Genomic DNA, 24,198 nt, shown 5'->3' with positions numbered 1-24,198 from the left:
CCTTGCATGGGTGAGGCATAAATGCAATTTTGCTGTGTGCAGTGTTCACTTGTGTGCTGTGGAGTGCTGTGTCACAATGACAATGGGAGTTGGAGTTTCCCAATGGGCTTTTGCTTTCACACGCACACACACACACACACAGTGGTCATACAGGTAATGGGAGGTAGTGTAGATGTGGTGCAAAGAGTAACTTGCCAGCGGCTTAGTGAAAGAAATGTTCATGGAATGTCGTCCAGTGTAATTGGAATCCAGCCTGATTATCATCGACTTTCAAATCTCTTCGAGACTTGGTCTGACCAAGAGCAATTAACAACTAGACTGCCTGTGCAGTCGCCTTCGACTGCTTAAGGTATATCCCCGAAACGCAACGCTTCCAGTCCCCCATCATTCCTACCACTCCCGTCCACCATTTCGTAAACGTATATGATACATACAGACGTGACATGACGTGCATAGGCTTAAAACCAAACGACTATTGTGAAAATGAAGCAAAAAATGGGGCAAATGGTAATACTGTTTTAATGGTTCAGTGGATATACCACATTAGGTACAGTGTAATAACCAGTGTAACAATATTTAATACAATGTAATTTTTTTTACTTACATCATGTGTTTGTGCGTAAGTGGTATTACATGGTATTGCATATTGTTACACTGGTATTTACACTATATTACATGGTATTGCATACTGTTACACTCGTTATTACACGGTACCTGATATTGCATATTGTTACACTGGTATTACACTAGTATTACATGGTATTAAATATTGTTACATTGGTTATTACACTGTACCTAATATGGTAGATTCACTGAAATGGTGAACCATTAAAATAAGGTGTTACCGGGCAAATCAATCCACCCAGTCAGAAGTTATGGGCCAAATGAAAATTCCGCCATTTTGAAACTGTTGTCATCCAAACTCGAATCAGTTCATGAACCTACCCTAGAGCATTCACACACAAAATCTGGGACAAATCCATCCACCCGGTCAGTAGTTATGGGCCAAACAATAATTCGGCCATCTTGAATTCAGCCATCTTGAAAGTGTTGACCTCCAAACTCGAATCAGTTCATGAACCTACCCTAGAGCATTCACACACAAAATCTGGGACAAATCCATCCACCCGGTCAGAAGTTATGGACCAAACAAAAATTCGGCCATCTTGAATTCAGCCATCTTGAAAGTGTTGACCTCCCAACTCGAAGCAGTTCATGAACCTACCCTAGAGCATTCACACACCAAATCTGGGACAAATCCATCCACCCGGTCAGAAGTTATGGACCAAATACAAATTCGGCCATCTTGAATTCAGCCATCTTGAAAGTGTTGACCTCCAAACTCGAATCAGTTCATGAACCTGCCCTAGAGCATTCACCCAAAAAATCTGGGACAAATCCAAACATCCGTTCAAAAGTTATCGCGTTAACACGAAAGACCTTACGCGGCGGCGGACGCGGCGGCGGCGGACGCGGCGGCGGCGGACGCGGCGGCGGCGGACGCGGCGGCGGCGGCGCACGCAAAACCATTACATCCCCGACGCTCCGCGTTTCGGGGATATAATAAATATAGCTGCAAGCAGCAATGCGGGGCCAAGCAGTAAACTTGCCAAAGTCGCCACGGCAACAGAAGGAACTGCAGCGCAAAATTCAAAATGGCGGTATTTCCCTTCTGCGTTTACATAACGTTATATAGTGCGTTGGATTCGGCTTGGCCCAAGGATTCTAGTGATAATAATATATTTTACATTGTGCACATGGTTTAATAGCTACAGGCAAAAATGTAGCTAAAATTTTGACCTGTTGGTGGCACTACAGAGTTTGAGCTGGGGGTCTGAATTTTTTTCAGTTGGTCATAGGATGGACATTCATATGTGTAAAAAATCCTAGCCGAAACCGACAAAGGGTTGCTGAGATATGACCTCACTTCCTGTTTTGCCACTTTTACAACAAATTTGATTGGCTGTCACGGCTAAACGATAAAAGATATCTAATATTCCTTGAGACCCCATACAAACCTCAGTACAGAGATACAATATACCGAATTTCGGGAGAAATGGTCAAAAATTGCGGGAAAAATAGCATTTTTATTGAATTTTACAAAGTTCAAAATGGCGGGAAACCTATCCAGGCAGAAAATGACGTCATAGGGCGCGTTGGATTCGTCTTGGCCCAAGGATTCCAGGGATACCAGGTTTATGAAAATTGGCCCATCGGTTCAAAAGTTAAAAGCAGAAATGTACCTGCGACTTTCACCTGCTGGTGGCGCTAGAGTATTGGGGCTGGGAACCTATAACTCGCTGTGGGTAATGTTGATGCTGCCTCAAATATGTGTGCCAATTTACAGCATTTTTCTATGTATGGTTCTATGGGATACCATAGACTTACAGTGAATTTTACAAAATTCAAAATGGCGGAATTTCCCTTCTGCGTTGACATAACTTCATATAGTGCATTGAATTCGGCTTGGCCCAAGGATTCTAGTGATAATAATATATTTTACATCGTGCATATGGTTTAAAAGCTACAGGCAAAAATGTAGCTAAAATTTTGACCTGCTGGTGGCGCTACAGAGTTTGAGCTGGGGTTCTGATTTTTTTTGTGGTAGGTCATGGGATGGACTATTATGTGTGTACAAAATCCCAACCTAATTCAACAAACGGTTGCTGAGATATGACCTCACTTCCTGTTTCGCCACTTTTACGACAATTTTGATTGGCTGTCACGGCAAAACGATAAAAGATATCTAATATTCCTTGAGACCCCATGTGTAGCTCAGTCCAGAGATACTATATACCGAGTTTCGGGCGAATTGGTCAAAAATTGCGGAAAAAATAGCATTTTTATTGAATTTCACAAAATTCAAAATGGCGGGAAAACTATCCTGGCGGAAAATGACGTCATAGGGTGCGTTGGATTCGTCTTGACTCAAGGATTCCAGGGATACCAAGTTTATGAAAATTGGCCCAGCGGTTCAAAAGTTACAAGCAGAAATGTACCTGCAACTTTGACCTGCTGGTGGCGCTAGAGCGTTGGGGCTGGGGACCTATAAATTGCTGTGGGTAATGCTGACCTAGGCCCGAATATGTGTGCCAATTTTCAGCATTTTCCTACGTACGGTTCTATGGGCTGCCATAGACTTGCAGAGGGATAGGAATGGTGACTAGAGAATAATAAATATAGCTGCAAGCAGCAATGCGGGGCCAAGCAGTAAACTTGGCAAAGTCGCCACGGCAACAGAAGGAACTGCAGGGCCCCCTTTGGCCCAAATCTCGCCAATGTTGGTGTGCATTCCTTGGAGGGGAGTGTGATCACATAAACCAAGTTTAGTTTGAATCTGTTGAAGAGCTGCCGAGATATGAGCTCACTTCCTGTTACCTGTTGGTGGCGCTAGAGAGTTTGAGCTTGGGGTCTGGATTTTTTTTGTGGGAGGTCATGGGATGGACTAGTATGTGTGCAAAAAATCCTAACAGAATCTGACTAACGGTTGCTGAGATATGACCTCACTTCCTGTTTTGCCACCTTTAAGACAATTTTGATTGGCTGTCACCGGCAAACGATAAGAGTTGTGCAAAATTCTTTGAATAACCTACAGCATATCAGTCCCAAGATGATGTGTACCCTTTTGCAAGGCATTCTGACCAAAATTGTGGGACAAGTAGCATTTTTATTGAATTTCAAAAATTCTAAATGGCGGATTTGTTTCTTCCAGTTGACATGAAGTCATATAGTGCGTTGGATTCGGCTTGGCCCAAGGATTCTAGTGATAGTATTATTTTTAAAATTAGGCATATGGTGTGAAAGCTACAGGCAGAAATGTAGCAAAAAATTTGACCTGTTGGTGGCGCTACAGAGTTTGAGCTGGGGATCTGAATTTTTTTGTGGTAGGTCATGGGATGGACTACTATGTGTGTACAAAATCCCAGCCTAATTCGACAAACGGTTTCTGAAATATGACCTCACTTCCTGTTTTGCCACTTTTACAACAATTTTGATTGGCTGTCACGGCTAAACGATAAAAGATATCTAATATTCCTTGAGACCCCATACAAACCTCAGTACAGAGATACAATATACCGAATTTCGGGTGAAATGGTCAAAAATTGCGGGAAAAATAGCATTTTTATTGAATTTGACAAATTTCAAAATGGCGGGAAAACTATCCAGGCAGAAAATTACATCATAGGGTGCGTTGGATTCGTCTTGGCCCAAGGATTCCAGGGATACCAGGTTTATGAAAATTGGCCCATCGGTTCAAAAGTTACAAGCAGAAATGTACCTGCGACTTTCACCTGCTGGTGGCGCTAGAGTATTGGGGCTGGGAACCTATAACTCGCTGTGGGTAATGTTGATGCTGCCTCAAATATGTGTGCCAATTTACAGCATTTTTCTATGTATGGTTCTATGGGATACCATAGACTTACAGTGAATTTTACAAAATTCAAAATGGCGGAATTTCCCTTCTGCGTTGACATAACTTCATATAGTGCGTTGAATTCGGCTTGGCCCAAGGATTCTAGTGATAATAATATATTTTACATCGTGCATATGGTTTAAAAGCTACAGGCAAAAATGTAGATAAAATTTTGACCTGCTGGTGGCGCTACAGAGTTTGAGCTGGGGTTCTGATTTTTTTTGTGGTAGGTCATGGGATGGACGATTATGTGTGTACAAAATCCCAACCTAATTCAACAAACGGTTGCTGAGATATGACCTCACTTCCTGTTTCGCCACTTTTACGACAATTTTGATTGGCTGTCACGGCAAAACAATAAAACATATCCAATATTCCTTGAGACCCCATGTGTAGCTCAGTCCAGAGATACTATATACCGAATTTCGGGCGAATTGGTCAAAAATTGCGGAAAAAATAGCATTTTTATTGAATTTCACAAAATTCAAAATGGCGGGAAAACTATCCTGGCGGAAAATGACGTCATAGGGTGCGTTGGATTCGTCTTGACTCAAGGATTCCAGGGATACCAAGTTTATGAAAATTGGCCCAGCGGTTCAAAAGTTACAAGCAGAAATGTACCTGCAACTTTGACCTGCTGGTGGCGCTAGAGTGTTGGGGCTGGGGTCCTATAATTTGCTGTGGGTAATGCTGAGACTAGCCCGAATGTGTGTGCCGATTTACAGCATTTTCCTACCTACGGTTCTATGGGCTGCCATAGACTTGCTAAGGAGAGGAAAGAAGTCAACGTAATAATAAGAATACCAGCTAACACTATAGGGGCCTTCGCCAGCTTCGCTGCTTGGCCCCTAATGAAGAAAACCTACTAACTCTATAGGGGCCTTCGCCAGCTTCGCTGCTTGGCCCCTAATAACAATAACAATTTCCCAAACGGCATATCCCAAACAGCCTCCCTTGGTTTTGCTAATGGTTGTTTGCTTCCCAACAAAGTGGGAGGAGTTCCCGTATTTGCGGGAGCTCAGAAAGTACTTGCATTGACTCTTGACCTGACTGGTAGCAACGCTGAAGCTGTTGCGTCACCAGGAGGGTACGGCCTGGCTACTTGGAATCATGTGGTTCAATGTATTGATGTCTGTGCGTGTGAATGTGTCTATAATGTGTCCGCAATGTGTGTGTGTGTGTCTATAATGTGTGTGTAATGTGTGTGTGTGTGTGTCTATAATGTGTGTGCAGGTTCCCGGCTACTTCTGTTTCTTTGGAGGGTACGAGTTGAGCCGATCGGCCTTCGCAGATTACTACGCCTGCAGCAAAGAGGACATCGGTAGGGTGTGTGTGTTTGTGTGCGTGCGTGTGTGTGGACTACTTCAGATGCAGCCAGGACAACATGGGTGTGCGTGCGTGCGTGTGTGTGTGTGTGGGGGGGGGGGGGGGCTCCACCACCATTAATCACCTGCCAAATTTGAGTTGATTTGATTGGCTGACCGGTAAAGTATGCCACTCCCATAGGAATCTCACCTCAGCTCAGCTCAAGCAGCTGAATGTCCGGGTATCTGCACACTTAAACAGCACAGTTGCCTTGGGCCCCCCTTTTATTTTGATGTTCAAGAAGACGCCCCTGGGTCAAAGACGTCTTTGTCATTCAGTGTTATTGACACCTTCTGCCGACTGTAACTGCAAAAAAACACGATTTTTAAATTGTTTCAAGTGAATGGATGACAGCCGAGGCTTTCATGAATTCCCTGTAACAATAAATAAATAAAAAGAGTCATGTTTTTTACAGTTACAGTCAGCAGAAGACATCCGTTACACTGAATGACAATGCCATTTTGCACGTCTTTGACCCCCCTTTTCCGCTTGAAGAGCACCTGCACTGCACTATTGATTAAGAGCCAAGACAGCACTCCATATACCGGTAATATATTGCTATATTAATATTATCACCCAGTGAGCAGACGGAACGTCTTCTGATGACACCTATGATGTCATGCGGGCGTGCGGGCGTCCAAGTTGCTTCTTTTCTAACTTTCTGGCGAAGTGCCGTTACTAATTCTATCGCATCTGGTTGTCTAGTCAAGACCCCGTTACTAATTCACATCTGCTTGTCAAGTCATAAACCCAGTCGTCAATTCTATCACGTTTGGTTGTCAAGTCACCCCAACGTTCTGTGTGCGTACTTACATGGACTTGGCGAACCGAGCAGCCCTTCGGCTGCGCCGTAATACAGGGTTTGGAACCACTGAGTATCAATTGACTGGTGATAGAATTTAGAATCCATCATAGTAAACTTAGTTTGCGTGCGTGCGTGCGTGCGTGCGTGCGTGCGTGTGTGTGTGTGTGTGTGTGTGCGTGTGTGTGTGCGTGTGCGTGTGCGTGTGCGTGTGCGTGTGCGTGTGCGCGTGCGCGTGCGCGTGTGCGTGTGTGTGTGTTTGTGTGTGTGCAGGTGTTGCCCCGGTGGTCTTCAGTGGGGGGTTCGGAGGTGCGTGTCTGTGGCTGGTCGTCTACCCCATGGACTGTGTCAAGTCTCGCATTCAGGTGAGGACCATCGCATACACTATTTTACTGTAAAGCTTAATATTGAATATACAGTATTTTATTGTAAAGCCTAATATTTTATATACACTATTTTACTGTAAAGCTTAATATTGAATATACACTATTTTACTGTAAAGCTTAATATTGAATATACAGTATTTTATTGTAAAGCCTAATATTTTATATGCAGTATGTTGTAATAGTAATAATAATATTAACAATAATAATAATTATAAAATGGAATTTTCCAGGTTATGTTGATGATGATGATTATAATTATTATTATTAATAATAATAATAATACATAATAATTATAATAACCATAATAATGATAGTAATAAAAATGTATTATTTTACAGGTGATGTCGATGTTATAACTGTTATTGTTATTTTGCAGGTGATGTCGATGTTATAACTGTTATAATTGTTATTTTGCAGGTGATGTCAATGTTATTATTGTTATGATTGTTCTTTTGCAGGTGATGTCGATGTTGTAACTGTTATAATTGTTATTTTGCAGGTGATGTCGATGTTGTAACTGTTATTCATGTTATTTTGCAGGTCATGTCGATGTTATTTATTGTTATTGTTGTTATTTTGCAGGTGATGTCGATGTTATTATTGTTATTGTTGTTATTTTGCAGGTGATGTCGATGTTATTATTGTTGTTGTTGTTATTTTGCAGGTGATGTCGATGTTATAACTGTTATAATTGTTATTTTGCAGGTGATGTCGATGTTATAACTGTTATTGTTGTTATTGTGCAGGTGATGTCGATGTTATAACTGTTATTGTTGTTATTGTGCAGGTGATGTCGATGTTATAACTGTTATTGTTGTTATTTTGCAGGTGATGTCGATGTTATAATTGTTATTCATGTTATTGTGCAGGTGATGTCGATGTTATAACTGTTATTGTTGTTATTGTGCAGGTGATGTCGATGTTATTATTGTTGTTGTTGTTATTTTGCAGGTGATGTCGATGTTATTGTTGTTATTGTGCAGGTGATGTCGATGTTATAACTGTTATTGTTGTTATTGTGCAGGTGATGTCGATGTTATTTATTGTTATTCATGTTATTGTGCAGGTGATGTCGATGTCTGGAGGGCAGGTCTCAACAGGCTTCACCAGGACACTGATGGACATCATGCGCACAGAAGGTAAACAGCGGTATACTTTTATTATGAATTTATTTAGAAGGTAAACAGCGTTATACTTTTATTATGAATTTATTTAGAAGGTACACAGCGTTATACTTTTATTATGAATTTATTTAGAAGGTACACAGCGTTATACTTTTATTATGAATTTATTTAGAAGGTACACAGCGTTATACTTTTATTATGAATTTATTTAGAAGGTACACAGCGTTATACTTTTATTATTCATTTATTTAGAAGGTAAACAACGTTATACTTTTATTATGAATTTATTTAGAAGGTAAACAACGTTATACTTTTATTATTAATTTATTTAGAAGGTACACAACGTTATTCTTTTATTATTAATTTATTTAGAAGGTACACAGCGTTATACTTTTATTATTAATTTATTCAGAAGGTACACAACGTTATTATTCAGAAGGTACACAACGTTATTCTTTTATTTATAATTTATTCAGAAGGTACACAACATTATTTTATTATTAATTTATTCAGAAGGTACACAACGTTATTATTTTTAATTTAGAAGGTACATAATGTTATTCTTTTATTATTAATGATTTATTCAGAAGGCCCACAATGTGATACTTTTATTATTAATTTATTTAGAAGGTAAACAATGTTATACTTTATTATTAATTTATTTAGAAGGTACACAACGTTATACTTTCATTAATAAGTTATTTAGAAGGTAAACAATGTTATACTTTATTATTCATTTATTTAGAAGGTACACAACGTTATACTTTCATTATTCATTTATTTAGAAGGTAAACAACGTTATGCTTTTATTATGAATTTATTTAGAAGGTACACAACATTATACTTTTATTATGAATTTATTCAGAAGGTACACAGCGTTATACTTTTATTAATTTATTTAGAAGGTACACAACGTTATTCTTTTATTATTAATTTATTTAGAAGGTACACAATGTTATTCTTTTATTGTTAATTTATTCAGAAGGTACTCAACGTTATTCTTCATTTATTCTTATTTTATTTATTAACCCATTTAAGCCTAAGCCATTTCTGGAAAAGGGTGCCCTCTATTAAATTCTAAATATCTCAGTCTCCGAAGCAGATACAAACATGAAATAAGTTGCATTTAAAAGCTAAGACCCCCCATTAGATTAGAATGTGTTCATTCAGCTCTAACATACCCACAATTTAAGTAAAGAAAAACCTCAAATCTCAAGAGCCTGAGTGAAGCGTATATGTGCCTCCAGGCTAAAATGCGTTAATGATTTCTACAGAAGGTACACAGCATTATTGTTTAGATATTACCTCCGCCAAGGAAGTTATGGTTTCGGTCGTGTGGGCTTATTCGCCTGTCTGTCTGTCTGTCTGTCAGCAGGATAGCTTGAAAAGTTACACACATTAAACTTTTATTTTTTTAATGACTTATTCAATACACTGTTTGCTTAGTACATGTCAGTGGGTGTGCAGAGGACCTATTCTACTGTATAGTCTATTGCTATTGGCGGTGAAGGGAAATGTAATGCTTTACAGGAGAGTGTGAGAAATAAAATACAAAAATGTGTGCGTGTGTGTGTGTGTGTGTGTGTGTTCCTGTCTGTGTGTGTGTGTGTGTTCCTGTGTGTGTATGTGTGTGTGTGTTCGTGTGTGTGTGTGCGTCTGTGTGTTCCTGTGTCTGTCTGTGTGTGTGTGTGTTTGCGTGTGTGTGTTTTGGGCAGGTGTGCGTGCTCTGTATTCAGGTCTGACCCCCACTATGCTGAGGACCTTCCCTGCCAACGGAGCTCTGTTCCTGGGCTACGAAGCCAGCCGCAAGTTCATGATGGAACGCTTCGACCGCTGATCACACACACACACACACACACACACACACACACACACACACACACACACACACACACACACACACACACACACACACACACACACACACACACACATACTCACAGTCACACACACACACACACACACACACACACACACTAACCGAGCTCTATTCCTGGGCTATGAAGCCCATGGATCGCTTCAACCGCTGGTCTCGCACGCACACGCACCACAAGAGCTCTCTTCCTGGGCAACGAGGCTCCTGGATCGCTTCAACTGCTGAGGGGTATGAGTGTGTGTGAGGGGGGGGGGGGGGGGGGGGGGGGGGGGGGGGTGTATGGGGGTGAAGGATTGAGTTGGGGGGAGCCAAGCTGTAACACACTACTACTACAGTAGACTGCCTTTTGACACTCCAGGGCACTCTAATGTCTGATATATATGACACATCCTTTGACACTCCAGGGCAGTCTAATGTCTGATATATATGACACATCCTTTGACACTCCAGAGCAGTTTAGTTTAGACTGAAAATTATCTTCACAATGCCTCATTTATCTTGTGACAAAGCCACAATGTGTCCTGTTTATAGAGATAGTGCTATGTCAAATACAATCTAATACCTTTTAGGCTTTGAAGGCATTTTCCTCAGTTTCAATTCTTTGTAGGCCAGTACAGCACACTGGCTTTTGACACTCCAGGTCTCAATTGTTAAATACATAACAGACATCCCTTGACACTCCAGGGCAGTTTAGTTTAGACTGAAAATGGTCTTCATCATGCCTCCGGTGTCCATATTGCTAATAATGTCAATTTTGTTGTACCGGTAACTACAATATCCAACCGAATACCTTTAGGCTGTGAAGGCATTTTCCTCAGTTTCTGTGTTGGCGTACAGTGGTGCTCATATGTTTACATACCCCAGCAGAATATACGCTTTCTTGGCGATTTCTCTCAAAATATGAAGGATTACACAAAACCTTTTTTTTTCACTCATTGCTAGTGACTGGCTTAAGATATTTATTAGCAATATTCTGTGTTTACTCTTTCAAAAGCATGATCACAACCCAAACTACCCAAATGACCCTGTTCAAAAGTTTACATACCCTGGTTTCTGATGCTGAATATGGCCCTGTTTAACATCAGGTACCTCTCTAAATTGTTTGTGGTAGTTGTGGATAAGGCTCTTAATGTTCTCAGATGACAAAACAGCACATTCTTCCTGGCAGAATGGTTGTTTCCTGTAATATCTTTGGGTGTCTTGATGGAACCTCACATTTGAGGTTTCCCCTGAGTGGCTCAATGATGTTGAGATCAGGAGAGTGAGACGGTCGCACAATTTTTTTTTATTCTTTCTGAAGCTAATGACGGGTTGATTTGACTTTCTGTGCTGAAATATTGTCATGTTGGCATGTCCAAACAATGGACCATGTGCAGATTCAAGGCTGATGAGTGTCAAGTTTCCTCCAGTATTTTTCACAGGGCAATGTATTCATCATTCTGTGAGTATGGACCAAAAGTGTAGTGCATTTGTAACTCAAATGTCCCCATGGCATCAGTGGTCCATAACCATGTTTCACAGAAGGGATGGTGTAACTTTCATCATAGACTCCGTTGACTGTTCTCCAAATGGTACTGTTAATAGTGGCTGAAAATAGTTCCATATTGATCTAGGGTTAGGGTGACTTTGTCACAGGCATTATAATGCTTCTCACTATGCTATTTGGTGTATCATATGCAAAATAACATGTTTGCATTTTTGTAGTAATTGCTTTCTCCTGACAACCCCCAACAGCCCATCTTTCCTCAAGTGCCTCTTTGCTGTACAGTTTAAAACATTTTTTCATGTTGTCCTACATTTCACCTGAAGTTATTTTTTGGTTGTCCTATGCATCCTGAACAATTTCCCTTGCAATGATCATTGCAATTCAATGATCCCCTTGCTCAATGGCTTGATTCCAACCAAACCCCCACATATTGCATTTCTGAAATTCCAACAGTGCCAACATGACAATATTTCGACACAGAAAGCCAAATCAACCCGTCATTAGCTTCAGAAAGAATAAAATGTTTTTGAGCAACCATCTCACTCTCCTGATCTCAACATCATTGAGCCACTCAGGGGAAACCTCAAATGTGAGGTTCCAGCAAGACACCCAATGATATTATAGGAAACAACCATTCTGCCAGGAAGAATGTGCTGTTTTGTCATCTGAGAACATTAAGAGCCTTATCCACAACTACCACAAACAATTTAGAGCAGTCCTTGATGTTAAACAGGGCCATATTCAGCATCAGAAACTAGGGTATGTAAACTTTTGAACAGGGTCAATTCTGTAGTTTGGGTTGTGATCATGCTTTTGAAAGAGTAAACACATAATACTGCTAATAAATATCTTAAGCCAGTCACTAGCAATGAGTGAAAAAAAGGTTTTGTATAATCTGTCATATTTTGTGAGAAATCGCAGAGAAAGCGTATATTCTGCTGGGGTATGTAAACATATGAGCACCACTGTAGTTACTGCACTTTGCCTTTGCAGGGCAGTATAGACCCCTTTACTGTTGGTACACAGATGTGACGTAACCGGGCTGCACGTGCGGCGTGCATTGTTGGAGCAGACTCGACCATGTACCACACACTTGTAAAGAAACTAGACAGGTGTGTTTTTTTCCGAAATTAGAGAATGGATTTTCACGATAACTTCAGATATGAAGTGGGCGCTACAGACACGGGCATTCCCGATGGTGTCCTCAGACCAGTCGGCACGTTTAATTTCTTGAAACCACAAACATCTCCTATGCTTCTGGAACAGCCGATTCCCCCTCAGAATAGCGGAACAAGTGTACTTTTTAGGATCTCTATTTTTTTTTACAACCGTGCACACTTCAGGACAGCAGTTCTTCTCTCTTTGGGCTCTGCCCTGTGTGTTGGAGCCAACAATGCGCATGCAGTCAGTGAAGACGAAACTTCTGAAATGGTCAATTTCCTTTGGCACTCCAACACAGTCTAGTTATCACTACTACTGACCACAAGAGGGCAGCATTTAGATAATCACACCACACACTCTGTTAAACACAAGCACACACTCCATACGGCACACACGCACACACACGCACACGCACACGCACACACACACTCTGTTAAACACAAGCACACACTCCATACGGCACACACGCACACACACTTCATACATCTGTCACATACACACACTCCATACTCACTCCGTTAGACACACTACATAACACATAAACACACCCACACACACACACACACTCCCCGTTAGATACACACACACCCACTTGGACAACACACTACCTACTCATCTTACTGTTCTGACCTCTTGTCCTGTTGCCTTAAGATGTTTTAAATAGTATCAAATATTGTAGTTTTAAATAGTATTATATGATATAGTCATTTTAAATGGTATTATATTATATAGCAGTTAACATTAAAGACTACTCTATTGTATTGTAGTTTTAAGTAACAATAAATATATATTATTTTGTATAACATTATGTAGTGCTGATTGAATCGTTTTGTATTGTTTTGTATCAAGTCAAGTTAGTTTATTGGTACCCGGTGCGTGGGTAAATTGGCTACTTCATTGGTACCCGTGGGTAAAGTGGATTGACAGTTCAAGAGAGAGGTAGATGGCTACACCTACAACAGATTATAAACCCATAAAAAAAGAAAGAAACATATGGGGCGGCAGCAGTTCCCCCACACTCACTATAGTGTTTTATGATGGCATTGTAGTGTTTTCTACAGTACAGTGTTTTATGACGTGTGGAGTGATGCGATGCTTCTGCTGGGGAGGCCTTGGGCCATCTCTGACCCGATTGCAAATAAAACTCAAATAAATCAGCAGCAAAACACACCAAAATGTGATTATAATTTTTTGAACATTATTTCAAGGCCCACTTGGTATACCTTCAAGGCCCACCCGGCCCATAGGTTGAAAATCACTGTTCTATGCAACTATGCAAATGTGACATGAAAATACATCAGAAAATGTTACATGGTTCTGGTCATCCTTAGGGGTTTGTTTCAAATACCGGATACGATCATATGTGTATCGTGAGATTGTTGCTAATACTCAAAGGTGTAGGTTTGGCTTTGAAAGTGGTGGGGACATTACAATGGCTATTATTGCATTGTATTTGTAAAAAAGTGGTGGGGACAAGCTAGCGCTAAGTTCATCTCAAAAGTGGTATGGACATGTCCCCACCATCCACACCTAAAATTACACCCATCCCTAGTCATCCTCTGGTGCAACCTGGGCCACATATGAAGAGCTTCATTGCAAAATGATGTATATCCATTTCGGAACATTTTGGGAAATTGACATTTTTTTGTTTTGGGCATTGCACTGCGGGATGCATTTTTATAAAGGTGTAAGACTAAGAAGGTATCTTCTCAACATTTGGAATGGTAAGAATTCACACATAGATGACAGCTGAACAGTCATTTACAATAATAACATGCAAACGTCAAAAATGGCGCTTGCGTCATTTAGCAACAAAACTCATTTGTAGCCATACTTGTTTTTTTGTTTTTTTATAGCTTTTTGGTACTGTGTGTGTGTGTGTGTGTGTGTGTGTGTGTGTGTGTGTGTGTGTGAAGCATGCTGGGCATGCTCAGAAACATTTTATTTCACAACCATCACCATGGTTACCAATACACCTCAGACCTACAGCCATTACTGTGGTTACAGCAAACAATGCTACAGCCGTTTCTATGGATACAACAAACGATCAATAACAAGGAACTCATCTCTGCATCCGTTTTGTTCTTTTAGCGGATTTGATCAGCGTCATGGCCAGTCATGGGATTAGCAGTAGGATAAGAGGTCCTCTTTCACTTGAATCGCTCAGCATTTCTATGGGGGATACACAAGCCCCCATAGAGATGCTTCACTCAACTCCTTCAGAGAACCGTGGACATATACATGTCCTAATGTTTTGTGACTGCAGAATTTTCCCTTAATTCTACCTTAATTCTAATTTCAACACTGCCAAAAAGCCTTTATTTTTATTCCATGGGAGAGTTTGGTCAGGGTTTGGCCAACATCCAATGAGGGACACAGTATTCAGGACATTAGGCACACACACAAATGTATGTAAATGACATTGATTTTAGGTGCAATTGTGCTTTTTTTGGGGGGGGGGGCATCATTTGGTTTTTAATCACTGTTAATATTGTAATATGTGAAATTTGTTAACATTTTTTGTGAATAAAATCTATACACTGTGAAACTGATAAATATGTAAGTGTTTTATTGTATGAAGTGGCTTTAAAATCGCTTCATCGGGGTGAGTACACTGAGCGACGACACAGCAAATCGAATAAGGCTGGTGTTACTCTCCAACTGACACTAGGCGTGTTCGACTTTGTCGCCTATGTCTATGACGTTGACAAAGTACGTCAGCGAGAACTTGTTGACACAATGTGGGTGGTAAGACACTGCATTTAAAGTCAGCCACAAATGTGCACGAGACGATGAGCTCACTGAAGTGGGGTGCAGTGCAAACCTGTGTAGGGGTGTGAGACAAGGCGCCTATACACACACACACACACACACACGAGTGAACCGGTACAAAATACAGCGCGCATACCTGTAGAGTGCACCCTAACCTGAGCAGGGGGAGGAAGCCCCTTAGACTCATAAACCAGCATAATGGCCTAAACCAGTGTGGTGGATTTTGGTGATGAATGGCATAAAAAGGGCATTAAATTGACTGTATAAAGCATATATGGAAAAAGGACAAAAACGTGTTGTTGTATGAGTAATAACAGAACAGGCCAACTTTGTGCTAAAAATTTGAAGATGTGAAAGAACAAACAAACAGATATACAAGATTATCAGAAAAGTGTTCAGATGGAAAACTACTGAGCTTATTTTAGGGGACAGATTAGGCCTACATATTTGCAAATAAGATAATTTCCCATCACGAGCACCTGCACGACACATAGCCCAATGTATGGCAGACACAAGACATACAAATTATACGAATTCCCAAACTAAGCGTCTGCTTCTAGACGATTACTCTGCAAAATAACACGAGATAGACAGAATAAAACCACAAGGATTTTGCCCCAAGCAAATGGAGAACTGGAATTGAGGATGCGAAAATCACAAATGCAGGGACAGTTTGTTTTGAGACAAGGTGGCCGAGAGAATTGGAGAAGAGGTTGCATATACTTTTATTTTATTTTATTTGACAAGGAATGTATGACACATATAGCCTACAATTGAGCTAAATTATAGCGGTAAGGGTATTTTTATCTGTAGTCTTTGGACCAGAATTGTCGTTAAAAAGGAGGATGATTAGAATTAATAATATTAAGATGTATAATTACAACAGATGCTAAGACACAACACAAACCACAGCACAAGATCAATGACTGAAATGCACACAGTGTTGCCCTGTATTTAACCATTTCTTAAGACCTGATTTTAAGAGTACTGTGTGTGCATGAGTGCGTGATTGAATAGAGAATTGCAACCAGCAGTACTTGTGCTATTGGGTCAGTGTACTTTTTCTAACCATGTGCTGGGTAATACTAGGGTGCTATCATCTGGTGTGTTATTAAATTACAGAATGACTGTACATTATTCATTAGGCAATGGGAGTGTTATTTTTTTTATTCCTAACAGTTACTTTGGTTATTTTTGTTGTCATTCCTTTTACTTTGTTTACTTTTAATTTTGTTAACATTTACAATTGATGATATGCCTTGGTATTTTTGTCTTAGAAAAGGTGTAACTTGGCTTAAGGAAAGTTGAAAGCCACTATATGAAGCACACAAGTCTATGGGCCTTTCCCATTACTAATCTCCACCCCTACCCCTTTGCCTTCCTCTTGCCCCTCGTGCTTTCAAACAAAGCCGCAAGGTGTAGGGCTTGAAACGCAACCCCTATGGATTGGGATGCCCCTTCAACAATCACGGAATGACACTCACAGCTGTCACTAATTCCATGCATTAGGTTGATGTTAATAGCGATTTTTTTCATGTGCGTTTCACGGAGAAAAGGTCCATCACACATTAGGACAATGTTAAACTTAGTACAATGGAATAATTATTACCACTTTAAAACCGACAATTGCGGCGAAAATACTTAATCTTGTGTGCTGTTGTGGATGCCGCGGTTTGCCGCCCATTTTTAAATGCAATCGCAATGCATTCAGGGAAATCTGTCGAAGCCCTCCGTCCGTGGAGTGAGGTGTCTGAAAATCTCTGCGCGGAGGGGATGAAAGCCCTTCGCCGAACCCCTACCCCTCTGTCTGAACGTGAATCGGGATGGCACTACGCCTACACGTGGACGCGCAAAATGGAGGAAAAGGGGATCGTCGTAGGGCTAAGGGGTGTGATGGGATTCATTCACCCTATGTAAACCCCGTACCAAGTAGTGGGAGGTGAAGGTCCAGAGCAGAATCAAAGTGCTTACAACGGTATTTTTTAATGTCACAAGATAAGACCAAAGATCACCATTGTGAAAATCCTGCACGTTGCAGTTCGGGGGGGGCCCGCTGGGCTTTAGCGTATATTATAGTGGGTGCTTGTCACTCAAACTGGGGAGAAATTGCGAACGATTAATGACTATCAGAAGCAACTGGTCTCGGGTCGCGACTCACTCCTTGGTACGGTTGGTGGCTGTTAGCAAGGTTTTTGCTGGTTCCTGTTTTGCTGGTGTTTGGCACTGCCGGGTGAGCAAGTAAACTCCTAACAACATCTATTTCAATTGTGACTTCTTCCAAAACGTGGCGACAAGTCTTGGGCTCAAGCGTCCTCACTCAGGGAACGAAAATCTTCTTCACCAGTCATGTAGGCTGGTCATCAGGTGGAAAAATTAGGCCTTTCATCCTATCCTTTTCTCTGTGGATTACTGTCCAGAAGGCCTATTGGAAGAGATTAAAACATGAGGCCATCTCAATTTTTGCCCAAAATTCATTATGGCCGCCGTGTTCCAAAATGACAAGCCCTCATAAAAGGAGCAGGGAAAATAGGCCTAATGGACATGCCCCTCCCACATCACTTCAGGTTTTATTTGATGAAGCAGTGAGGAGGCAGGGACAGACAATCGCAGAGGATCAGGAACATATCGTGCGTATAGTGAATATGAACTGTTACCATCAGAGGATATTGTATCCCAAACTGTAAGACAAGTTACAATTTCAGTGGTTTCTTGGTCTATTGAATTGTGCAATTAGGAAGTGTGTGTGTGTGTGTGTGTGTGTGTGTGTGTGTGTGTGTGTGTGTGTGTGTGTGTGTGTGTGTGTGTGTGTGTGTGTGTGTGTGTGTGTGTGTGTGTGTGTGTGTGTGTGTGTGTGTGTGTGTAGTTGAGAGATAATGTTACCTATATGGGCAGTCATGGGTAAGCTGTTAGGTTGCCCGCTCTCGGGTGGGGGGAGTAATTAACCAGTGCTCTCCCCCACAAGTATGTTCAACTGCAGTGTGCAGGGCGGGGGGCAGGTCTGGATCACATCTCCCTCCTCCCCCCTGAGCACATCTTCCTCCTCCCCCCTGAGCACATCGATTGCCTCCCCCTTGTCATTCAGCGGGAGCGCTAAGCTTCTACATGGGAAGAAAAATAGCTCTGGAAGTCACTGCACCGTGCAGAGCAGAGACGCAGAGTTTTCACAAATAAAATCGTAGATCCACTCTCTCTACTCCACTAATGTATAATGGTTTGGTGAGTGTAGGAAACACGAGCTGGGAGCTTTGAGTGAACCGCGCGATGAACAGCACGCGACCCTGTTTAGTATAATTTATTAATCCCGAGGGAAATTAATATAAGCTATTATTATTATTATTAGCTAATATAAGCTACATGTAGTATTTGTTAACGCATGGGTCTAATTTGAATTAATATTAAGTGTCTCTTCTTAGTATCTTAGTTTGAAGACCTTTGGTGCCAGTTTCTAAAATTCGAAAGATGGGTAGGCTACTACAAGAAAACTAAAGTAGGCAGTAAAACGCCTGTGCAGTGGCGAATTAGGCTACTCCATGTGTGATCCGCTCGAAATTAAACATAGGCCTACCCATCATTAAAAAGCATGAGCACATTCTTCAAAGTCCCAAAGCCTGGATGCTGTCGCCACAATCTCTTTAGGATTGGGGACTGGACTCTGAGCAGGCCATTGCAGTAGCCTTTGGTAGGCCTATCCTTCGTGCATCTGCCCCGCTTCCAAACTGACACCCTGACACAGCATTAACCTTTTGTTTTTAACCGTCTAACAGCGCTTAACATTATCATTAAATCAATGGAACCTAAAGCAGTTGCAGAGACCGTTTCAATCTTCTCCTTTACTATGAAAGAGAAAGTAAGGTCAAGGACAATTATTCTATGTAAATGGAAATAAACACTCATGCAATTGGAACGTGGAAAATGAAAATTAAATATATTTAGTAGGCTAAATATATTTAATTAGCACTCCAAACGACGAGACATGATACAAGCTGTGTGCATAGGCCTACATAGAATACAGTGTAGCCAACTACGCATTCACTATTATTGATGAATGATTCTATGCCCAGTGTTTAGTATGTAGGCCTATTTACTTAAAACTCCAAACGACGAGACACGATACAATCTCGCTATTGATGGATGATTCTATGTCCAGTGTTTAGGTCTAAATATATTTACTTGTACTTCAAACGACGAGACACGAAGCTGTGTGCATAGAATAAGCCTACTGCATTCGCCAGATAATTTGGGTCCATTTCTCAAATATGGTGCGCTATTATGATTGACGAATGATTCTATGTCCAGTGTTTAGTAAATATATTTACTTAACAAACGATGAGACATAATACAAACCTTTCACACCGCAATTAGCCTACATAGGCATTATTATTGTCCAAAGCAGCTATAAGAGTCATCAATGTATGCTGGTGTGCTACACTTGGGCCTACCGCCATCGAATATCCTATTATGATTGATGAATGATTCTATGTCCAGTGTTTAGTAAATACATTTATTTAGCACTCCAAACGACGAGACACGATACAAGCTGTGTGCATAGAATAGTGTAGGCCTAGACTATGCATTCGCCGGAGGGAGAAGACATTTGGCGTAAATTCTCAAATAGGGTGACGTCGGGATGGTGTGGGACTGTACAGACTACTATAATAGGAAAAATAGGAGGGGCGAGATCCAAAATGGGAGGGGCGAGATCTCAGAAATCCAGACCTGCCCACTTCTGCAAACTGCAGTTGGATGCTACTCCTCCCCCATCCTCCTCCTTGACTGAGGTATCCTGAGCATGGTACCATCCTGCTGCACTACTCAGGGGGGTGAGGCATAAATGCAAGTTCATTGTGTACAGTGAACACTTGTGTGCTGTGGAGTAGGCCTACTGTTTCACAATGGGAGCTGGAGTTTCCCAGTAGGGCTTTAATTTTTTTGTGTCTAATGTGTTCATATGTGTTTTTTTTTGTGTAAACTCACAGACTCTCTGTGCCCAAAACAAATTTAGAAAATAGAGACAACTCACCGTATCCTACATATATTTACATGGAACCTAATAATTATTGGTAGCCTACTAATTAGCATACGGGCACAGGCTGCAGCAGGGGTGGCAGCAAAGGCATCGGTGTGTGTGTGTGTGTGTGTGTGTGTGTGTGTGTGTGTGTGTGTGTGTGTGTGTGTGTGTGTGTGTGTGTGTGTGTGTGTGAGAGTGTGTGTGCGCGCGCGTGTGTGTGTGTGTCTCAGCTGCATCTGCATACACGACCGTCAGTAACACTACACCAGTGGAAGTGAAAGTAGCCGTAGCCAGACTCCATTTTGTGATTATGAGTTTACCTCCCGTGTTTACCTGCTGTTGAAAAATGCCCATGTAAGTGTTTCAATTTCTTCTCTTTGTTATGGTTGGGAGGGTTGGTAGGCTAGTCCTTTTGCCTTTGTCGTGCCGAAAAGCGAGTCCCTGCCAGAGCACAAGAGCCCTCATTGAAACCAATGGAAACCAATGACCAATTTTTCCGATATTTTTTTTACCCATTTTTGCAGACAAAAATGGAAAGCCTATCAATAAAGCATTCCTTCTGGAAGTAGCCTAGGGCCTACCACAAAGAGCTGGTTACAATTTCAGTAGGCCTATATTTCCATAAAATAGGCCTAATCGAAGAATTGTCATAACAAATGTTACGATTTCATTCAAATAGCTCATATTAAGTGGAGGACGAGTAATGTTTCATAAGCATATTTTAGTTCATAAATTATGTAATTCATTCTGCAAAAATTAGTATAATTTTCTCTCAAAAATTGTAATTGGTTTTAATGAGGGCACTCGTGTTCTGGCAGGGACTCGCTTTTCGGCACGACACCTTCAATTATCTTTTTTTAAACCGGACGCCGATGGAGTTAGTGCCTCTGCATTCCCCGTTTTACAAACGAGGAGTCGCGCTAATGTAGGCTACAGGTGTGATAGAACACCAGTCAGTTATGGCGGATGAGTAAACGTTAGTTGCCTATATAGCATACAGTAGAGCAGTGGTTCCCAACCTTCTTCTTCAGGGACCCATATTTTTACCATGTAAGCTTTGGTGACCCAACCGCGCGAGCGCCTGCCCGAGAGGGAGTCACATGCATGTATCATGTTTCCTGCAAGAACTCGTTTTAGCCATTTTATTCCCTTATTCGTCTTTGGTAAATATAGAATACATGTTAACATTTACATTTTGTTGCTTCTATGCATATATTATTTAAATAAATGTTAATTACCCCTTAAAATCAAGAAGGCTTCCCGACCATCTGTGGATCTTATAGGTTGGGTCCCGACCCATAGGTTGGGTCCCGACCCATAGGTTGGGAACCACTGATCTAGACGATTTCAGCCTTCTACTGTTCTCATTAAAACAGGAACAGGCACTAACAGTTCAACCAGGGTTGCCAACTTCCCCAAATCCTAGGAGATTTCAGCGGCTGTGTCACGACGCGCGCAAAACACATTCCGCAGTAGGTAGGCTACTGTATGTAGCCTATACTGTAGGCCTATTATATATAGTGTAGATATGATATAGTGCGAAAATGCCCCACCACACCCTGCAGTCTGTTGCATGTTCATAACATGTCATTACAACACTAGTATATGACATTATATGGTTTCAAGTTTGAAACATCATACCACTAGCGTTGTAATGCAGAGGTGGAAGAAGTACTGAAGTTGTGTACTTAAGTAAAAGTAGAAGTACCCTGCGAAAAAAATACTCAAGTGAAAGTAAAAGTTGTACACCAAAAATGTACTTAAGTAAAAGTCTTATGGCCTATGTCTGCCTACTTGATCCAATAGGAAAACATTTCTGCAACGGCTTCCGGTTCTATTTGAACATGACTATGGAGTCCTGTTAATGTTTTTTGAATGATCTTTTCTCTCTGGAAGTAAGTTTGAAAGAAGGGTTTGGTCCCACCTCCCTGCCCGTGCTGAGGCTACTCAAATATCAACGAAACACAACAGGAAAACCTAGGATTCAATGTAACTAGTAACAAAGTCTTCTTCTAGAAATATAAAGAGTAGAAAGTACAAGTATCTGTCAAAAAATATGGGGACACATTAGGCCTACATATTTGCAAATAAGATCATTTCCCATCACGAGCACCTGCACGGCACTGCACGACACATAGCCCACTGTATGGCAGACACAAGACATACAAATTATACAAATTCCCAAACTAAGCGTCTGCTTCTAGACGATTACTTTGCAAAATAACATGAGATAGACAGAATAAAACCACAAGGATTTTGCCCCAAGAAAATGGAGAACTGGAATTGAGGATGCGAAAATCACAATGCAGGGACAGTTTGTTTTGAGACAAGGTGGCCGAGAGAATTGGAGAAGAGGTTGCATATTTTATTTTATTTGACAAGGATTGTATGACACATATAACCTACACTTGAGCAAAATTGTAACCATAGGGGTATTTTTATCTGTAGTCTTTGGACCAGAATTGTCGTTAAAAAGGAGGATGATTAGAATTAATAATATTATAAGATATATAATTATAACAGATGCTAAGACACAACACAAACCACAACACAAGATCAATGACTGAAATGCACACAGTGTTGCCCTTTATTTCACCATTTCTTAAGACCTGATTTTAAGAGTACTATGTGTGCATGAGTGCATGATTGAATAGAGAATTGCAACCAGCAGCACATGTGCTATTGGGTCAGTGTACTTTTTCTAACCATGTGCTGGGTAATACTAGGGTGCTATCATCTGGTGTGTTATTAAATTACAGAATGACTGTACATTATTCATTAGGCAATGGGAGTGTTATTTTTTTTATTCCTAACAGTTACTTTGGTTATTTTTGTTGTCATTCCTTTTACTTTGTTTACTTTTAATTTTGTTAACATTTACAATTGATGATATGCCTTGGTATTTTTGTCTTAGAAAAGGTGTAACTTGGCTTAAGGAAAGTTGAAAGCCACTATATGAAGCACACAAGTCTATGGGCCTTTCCCATTACTAATCTCCACCCCTACCCCTTTGCCTTCCTCTTGCCCCTCGTGCTTTCAAACCAAGCCGCAAGTTGTAGGGCTTGAAACGCAACCCCTATGGATTGGGATGCCCCTTCAACAATCACAGAATGACACTCACAGCTGTCACTAATTCCATGCATTAGGTTGACGTTAATAGCGATTTTTTTATGTGCGTTTCACAGAGAAAAGGTCCATCGCACATTAGGACAATGTTAAACCTAGTACAATGGAATAATTATTACCACTTTAAAACCGACAATTGCGGCGAAAATATTTAATCTCATGTGCTGTTGTGGATGCCGCGGTTTGCCACCCATTTTTAAATGCAATCGCATATTTTAGTTCATAAATTATGTAATTCATTCTGCAAAAATTAGTATAATTTTCTCTCAAAAAATGTCATTGGTTTCAATGAGGGCACTCGTGTTCTGGCAGGGACTCGCTTTTTGGCACGACACCTGTACTTAATGTAGGCCTTACTAGTAACAAAGTATTCTTCTACAAATATAAGGAGTAGAAAGTACAAGTAACTGTCAAAAAATATAACTGAGTAAAAGTAAAAGTCTGCATTTTTATTTTTACTGAAGAAAGTACAAATTCCAGAACAAACTACAGTAACAAAGTAAAAATACTTAGTTGCGTTCCACCTCTGTTGTAATGACATCTATAGAAGTAGCCTACTTAGGCCTCCCACACTCTTCCCCTGCACACCCCCTTTTACATTTTCAATGTGGTTCGCGCACCCCTAAGCAAATGTTGCACAACCGCACATTTTGAGCAATCCTCGTTTCCAATAGACCT

General features: G+C 40.8%; 1 protein-coding gene across 1 annotated transcript in view; it reads left to right on the top strand.

Annotated features, from left to right (window-relative positions):
• slc25a15b (solute carrier family 25 member 15b) overlaps positions 1-9,941 on the top strand; it is a 17,616-nt gene extending 7,675 nt beyond the window's left edge. The window contains exons 8-11 of the mRNA XM_063202292.1: positions 5,648-5,735; positions 6,855-6,946; positions 8,034-8,106; positions 9,807-9,941. Of these exons, the coding sequence (XP_063058362.1) occupies positions 5,648-5,735; positions 6,855-6,946; positions 8,034-8,106; positions 9,807-9,928 (375 nt within the window). The 3' untranslated portion in view covers positions 9,929-9,941. The remainder of the gene's footprint in view (positions 1-5,647; positions 5,736-6,854; positions 6,947-8,033; positions 8,107-9,806) is intronic.
• Positions 9,942-24,198: the final 14,257 nt, after the last annotated feature.

The sequence above is a fragment of the Engraulis encrasicolus genome, chromosome 7 (genome assembly GCF_034702125.1).
Source record: "Engraulis encrasicolus isolate BLACKSEA-1 chromosome 7, IST_EnEncr_1.0, whole genome shotgun sequence".
Taxonomy (NCBI): domain Eukaryota; kingdom Metazoa; phylum Chordata; class Actinopteri; order Clupeiformes; family Engraulidae; genus Engraulis; species Engraulis encrasicolus.
This window is presented reverse-complemented; position numbering and strand designations above follow the sequence as displayed.